Source organism: Poecilia latipinna, unplaced genomic scaffold (assembly GCF_001443285.1).
Source record: "Poecilia latipinna isolate Pla-1442-1.1 unplaced genomic scaffold, P_latipinna-1.0 Scaffold1360, whole genome shotgun sequence".
NCBI classification, from domain to species: domain Eukaryota; kingdom Metazoa; phylum Chordata; class Actinopteri; order Cyprinodontiformes; family Poeciliidae; genus Poecilia; species Poecilia latipinna.
In genome coordinates this window covers 1-4,357 of record NW_015113976.1, presented here as the reverse complement: position 1 = coordinate 4,357, position 4,357 = coordinate 1, and the positions used below count along the sequence as shown (strand labels likewise).

Below are 4,357 nucleotides of genomic sequence, written 5' to 3'. Positions count from 1 at the left end.
ACTCCATTCATACGTCCACTCAGTGGTTTCTCCTCCCTGGACCTTCTTGTTCTGGAAAAAACAACCAATCAGAGGCAGGAGGCGGGCTTTAGTGCTGTCAATAACAGTCTTATGTGGCTGCTCATCCTCCCTCCCCTTGCTCTGTGCTGCTGCAAGCATAGCCTGTTGTGAATGCTTAGTCTAGTTAGCATAGCTACCAATGACGGCAGCTAAACGGTTTCCTGTAATGATGTTATTTCTCCACCATAACCATGTTTCGCAGTCAGTGAGTGAGGTTGATTGACAGCGTTAAGACTGTCCTCCTGGTTCTGATTGGTTGTTTTTTCCAGAACAAGAAGGTCCAGGGAGGAGAAACCACTGAGTGGACGTATGAATGGAGTAGATCTGGGTCAATAATACACAGGACAAACAGTACAGAATGGACTTTCATTGTCTCTGAGTCCAGCAGTGGAGACTACACGTGTCAGTGTAGAAACAGAGACGACTCGTATTCTTCAACACAGTGGAGTGGAACCATAACAGGTGATTTAACTGTTGTTTTTTTTTTTCTGCTGAACGATTTTAGTCAGAGTGCACGTTAAAGTGTCTTTTGCTTAGGCTAAGTAGCTCATTATTGTGACATAAGTTTGGCTGCGACCTGGTCTGAGCTGTGAGGATAGATCAACAATTTCTTTTTCACAGAAATTTGGTACAACATCCTAACTTCTCCTGTTTTTTACCCAGAGACTGAATGCAGCAGGATTTATTTTCAATAACATCAATATTCACTCAAACTCATATTAGTTTCTTATGATATCATGATCTCTGTACACACACACACATACACACCTACACGCACACACACACACACACATATATATACAGAAGTTATGCATTTTCTCATAAATGAAAACAGAGCTTTCAAACTGTCTGATCAAACAATGAATGAATCAAATAAGTCAGAAAAAAATGTATAATTAATAAGGATATTTGTGCATGAACAGATAAAATTTTTCATAATTTGTGTTTAAAGATGGAAATAGCATTTTTTCAGGAAACAGAGAATGGTGTGACAAAATCTGCAGATGAATAAAATCTGTTTCCATTTAATGTTTCTTATTTCCAGTCACTGTGTCCAGTTCTTCACATCTCGTGCTGCTGATCGTTGGACCAGTTGTTGGATTCATTCTCCTTATTCTCCTCGTCTTGTTGTGCTTCTGCAGACGGTCCAAGGGTGAGACTTTTTTTTTTTTGCTTAATTAACTAAGTACACAAATTTGCTTTGGTTTTATAACACAAAGAAAGAGGAACGATTTTTCAGTTAATGTAGCGACAAATGTCTTTGTCACAGGTTTATTCTGCTCCAGGTCAGTTCCACACGTTTTAATTTATTTGTTTTACTAATAGATTTTGTTTCTGATTTATGTATGAAATTCACTGACTCTTTTTGTATTTGTCATGTTGTAGATGTAAGGCCTCAGAGAGCAGCAGAAACGATGGAGTCAACCAGACTGGCGGTCATGAATACGGCTCTCCTCCTCAGGGTTAGAACCGCTGCAAGTTTTTAGTGATTAAAAATTATTGCTTCTAGCTAACCACCCTATTGTGTTCACATTTTTCTTAGACGTTTGTTTCTTTTCTTTTTTTTAAAAAAAAGAAATGAACCAAACCTATTTTGTGAGAAAATATAAACAGATAAATGATAAAAACACTAATAAAATAAATTCATTGTCTAAAAAATTGCATTTGTTTTCTTCTAATTTATGGAAAAAATAAGGGTACTACTTTGTGTCAAATTTTAATTAATCAAGTTTGATGGATTAAAATGCCACGCCCAAATCAAAAATCAATAAATCGATGCTATCGCACACGACCATCTGTTACATCTCCATCATAAAATGCTGTTTTAATAAGGTTTTATATGACCTTATCGTATAAAACATCTGTTTTAATAAGGTTATATAAAGTCCTTATCATATAAAACATGTTTTGATTTAAATTAAGTTATCAAAATAAAACAGGTTTCTGGAACCTTCTCTTAAATCAAATGGTGGATAATGAGCATGTCAGGGGGCCCCCCTTCTTTCATCATATAAAATTTAAGTTCTTATCAAAATGAGAGACATAGAGAATTCTGGCAACATGACTTTTGACCCAGTTATTCCCTCCCCCCACTAAATGGAAAGTTCTAGATCTATGCAAATTTGCTGATGTGGCTCCTCCTCACACAGATAGACCCCACCCCCCAACTGCTCTCGTCTTCCTGCTCCCCAGCAGATGCCCCATCCCACTTTTATTTGTTTATGTTTGAATAAGCCAATAGAGATAAAGGGGCGGGATTTCTGTTTTTCTGCTTTAAATATTTTTCGGAGACCCCGTCATTCTACTTGTTGCATTTGGAGAGGAAGAACCACTTGCTCTGACAGAAAAAAATGGTCCGCGTTAAAAGAGAAAAACCTCAAAAGAGAAGACTGCAGGAAGCTAATCAACTAGCATGTAGCTCATCTGCTCCAACCTCAGAGACTACAGATGGACAAACCATCACGAGACCCTGCTCCATGGTTGATGCTTCATCCTCTACACTCCTGGATACACTCGGGGTGAATGAAGGTCCAAATAATTTCGAGTCACTATCTACTAAATTGTCAAATATTTATTGACTAATATTTTGTTTTTACAGTAAATTTAAAAAAAAAAAGTTACAACTTAAATAAAAAGAGAATGGTTTAATTTTGTGGACAACGGATCTATATTTTTAACTTTGAGAGCTTTTCTTTCTCTGTGCTGCTCCAGCTGCTGAGCTCAGCCTGTATCAGATAAACCAACAGCCCCTCTGCAACGGTCACTTCCTCTACGTTTACGCTACAACTACCATTACCTGCACAAGACATACGAGGAGCATTTTTATAGTTTAAATAATGATTTAAGCAAATGGTCTTCACTGCATATCAATATGAAAAATTATTTCTGCTGTTGCTGCTACTAAGGATTTTACTATTTATTGAAGTTGTCAAAAATTTCTGTATTAGGGGTTACTTTAACTCATCCTCACGGGTACAAATATCGCTCTGTTGGTCTCAAAGTCGGTCATGACATAGATACACATGCCTTCTCCCATAAAATGTTTGATGAAATAAAATGAATTCCTTTTAAAATGTGACTTTGAAAATAATATACTTCCAACTGAACTTCACCAAATTTCACCAACAAGTCCTTCAATATTGGAAATTAATCTTTAAGCATAACCTTATAAAAGGATTAACACTCCTATTTGGAATAATAGATACATCTTAATAAAGAAAAAAATCCTTTTATTTTGAAGAATGGATGGAAAAAAGGCATTTGGTCTGTTCAAAACCTCATGGATGACAGAAGGAAAATTTGAACTTTGAAGAATTCCAGCATAAATATAATTTTACCTGCACTAAAAAAGAATTTCGAGCTGTAATTAAAGCTATCTGTCAGGCTTTGATTAACACAATACAAGGCTCATTATTTTATACAGTCTCAGTACCACGGCTTTACCCACTGTTTGTCCAAGACTACATTTTTATAGACAAAATCTGCAATAGTAAATTTTCATCATCCTAAAGACTTTCCCTTCCCCCTTGAAAATAAGAAATATCCTTAAAGAATTTTTTTAGTGTATGCAAAAAAAAATTTGATGCAGCTATTTAAAATTCCTTTTGCCCCCCAAAACAAAGGAAATTAATTTTAAAATATTAGATAACATCTATCCATGTAAAGGATACTTAAGACTAAAATTTAATACTGAGGCAAATGACTGTGTCTTTTGACATAAAACCTTTGCAACATTTATCCTTTTCTTGCAGTTATCCATCTAAATTTTGGAAGGATCTTCATAATTGGTTGCTGACTACTAATTTAAATATTCCAACTTTAACTTACAACAATATTAAATTTGGCATTTATATTTTGGACACAAAATTGGAATATATTATTAATAACCTGATCATTATGATTTGGCTGTTTGGCTGTTAAAGTAGAAACAGCCAGGAGACTGGAAAATGAGCTGGCTCTGATGTTGCCTAGCAACATAGCATACATTACATTGTTCCACTGATGGAATCTGATGATGTCAAAGTGTTGTGATGTCATAAGAAACAGATGCCTTGAATGTCCTGCAGCTCAAGAAGCAGCACGGAGATTGGTTTTTCCATATAGGATTGAACATTGCATTTTTTGTAGCTTTTCTGATACATCAGTTGGAGAGTCAAAATGTCACAAATTGACCCTGATTCATTAACAAAGTCCCAAATTAGTCAAATGACAAGAGATGAATTGTACGGAAGCGTATTGCTATCACGCAGGGAAAAAAAATTTCGAGCGCTATCACGTTATAACGTGATACGTATCT

General features: G+C 35.7%; 1 protein-coding gene across 1 annotated transcript in view; it reads left to right on the top strand.

The window, feature by feature from the left end:
* The window catches only part of LOC106962000 (uncharacterized), a gene marked incomplete at its 5' end in the record, with an annotated part of 46,827 nt that extends 45,253 nt beyond the window's left edge, over positions 1-1,574 (top strand). Inside the window, 3 exons of the mRNA XM_015056136.1 lie at positions 1,106-1,213; positions 1,331-1,346; positions 1,447-1,574. Of these exons, the coding sequence (XP_014911622.1) occupies positions 1,106-1,213; positions 1,331-1,346; positions 1,447-1,528 (206 nt within the window). The remainder of the gene's footprint in view (positions 1-1,105; positions 1,214-1,330; positions 1,347-1,446) is intronic.
* Positions 1,575-4,357: the final 2,783 nt, after the last annotated feature.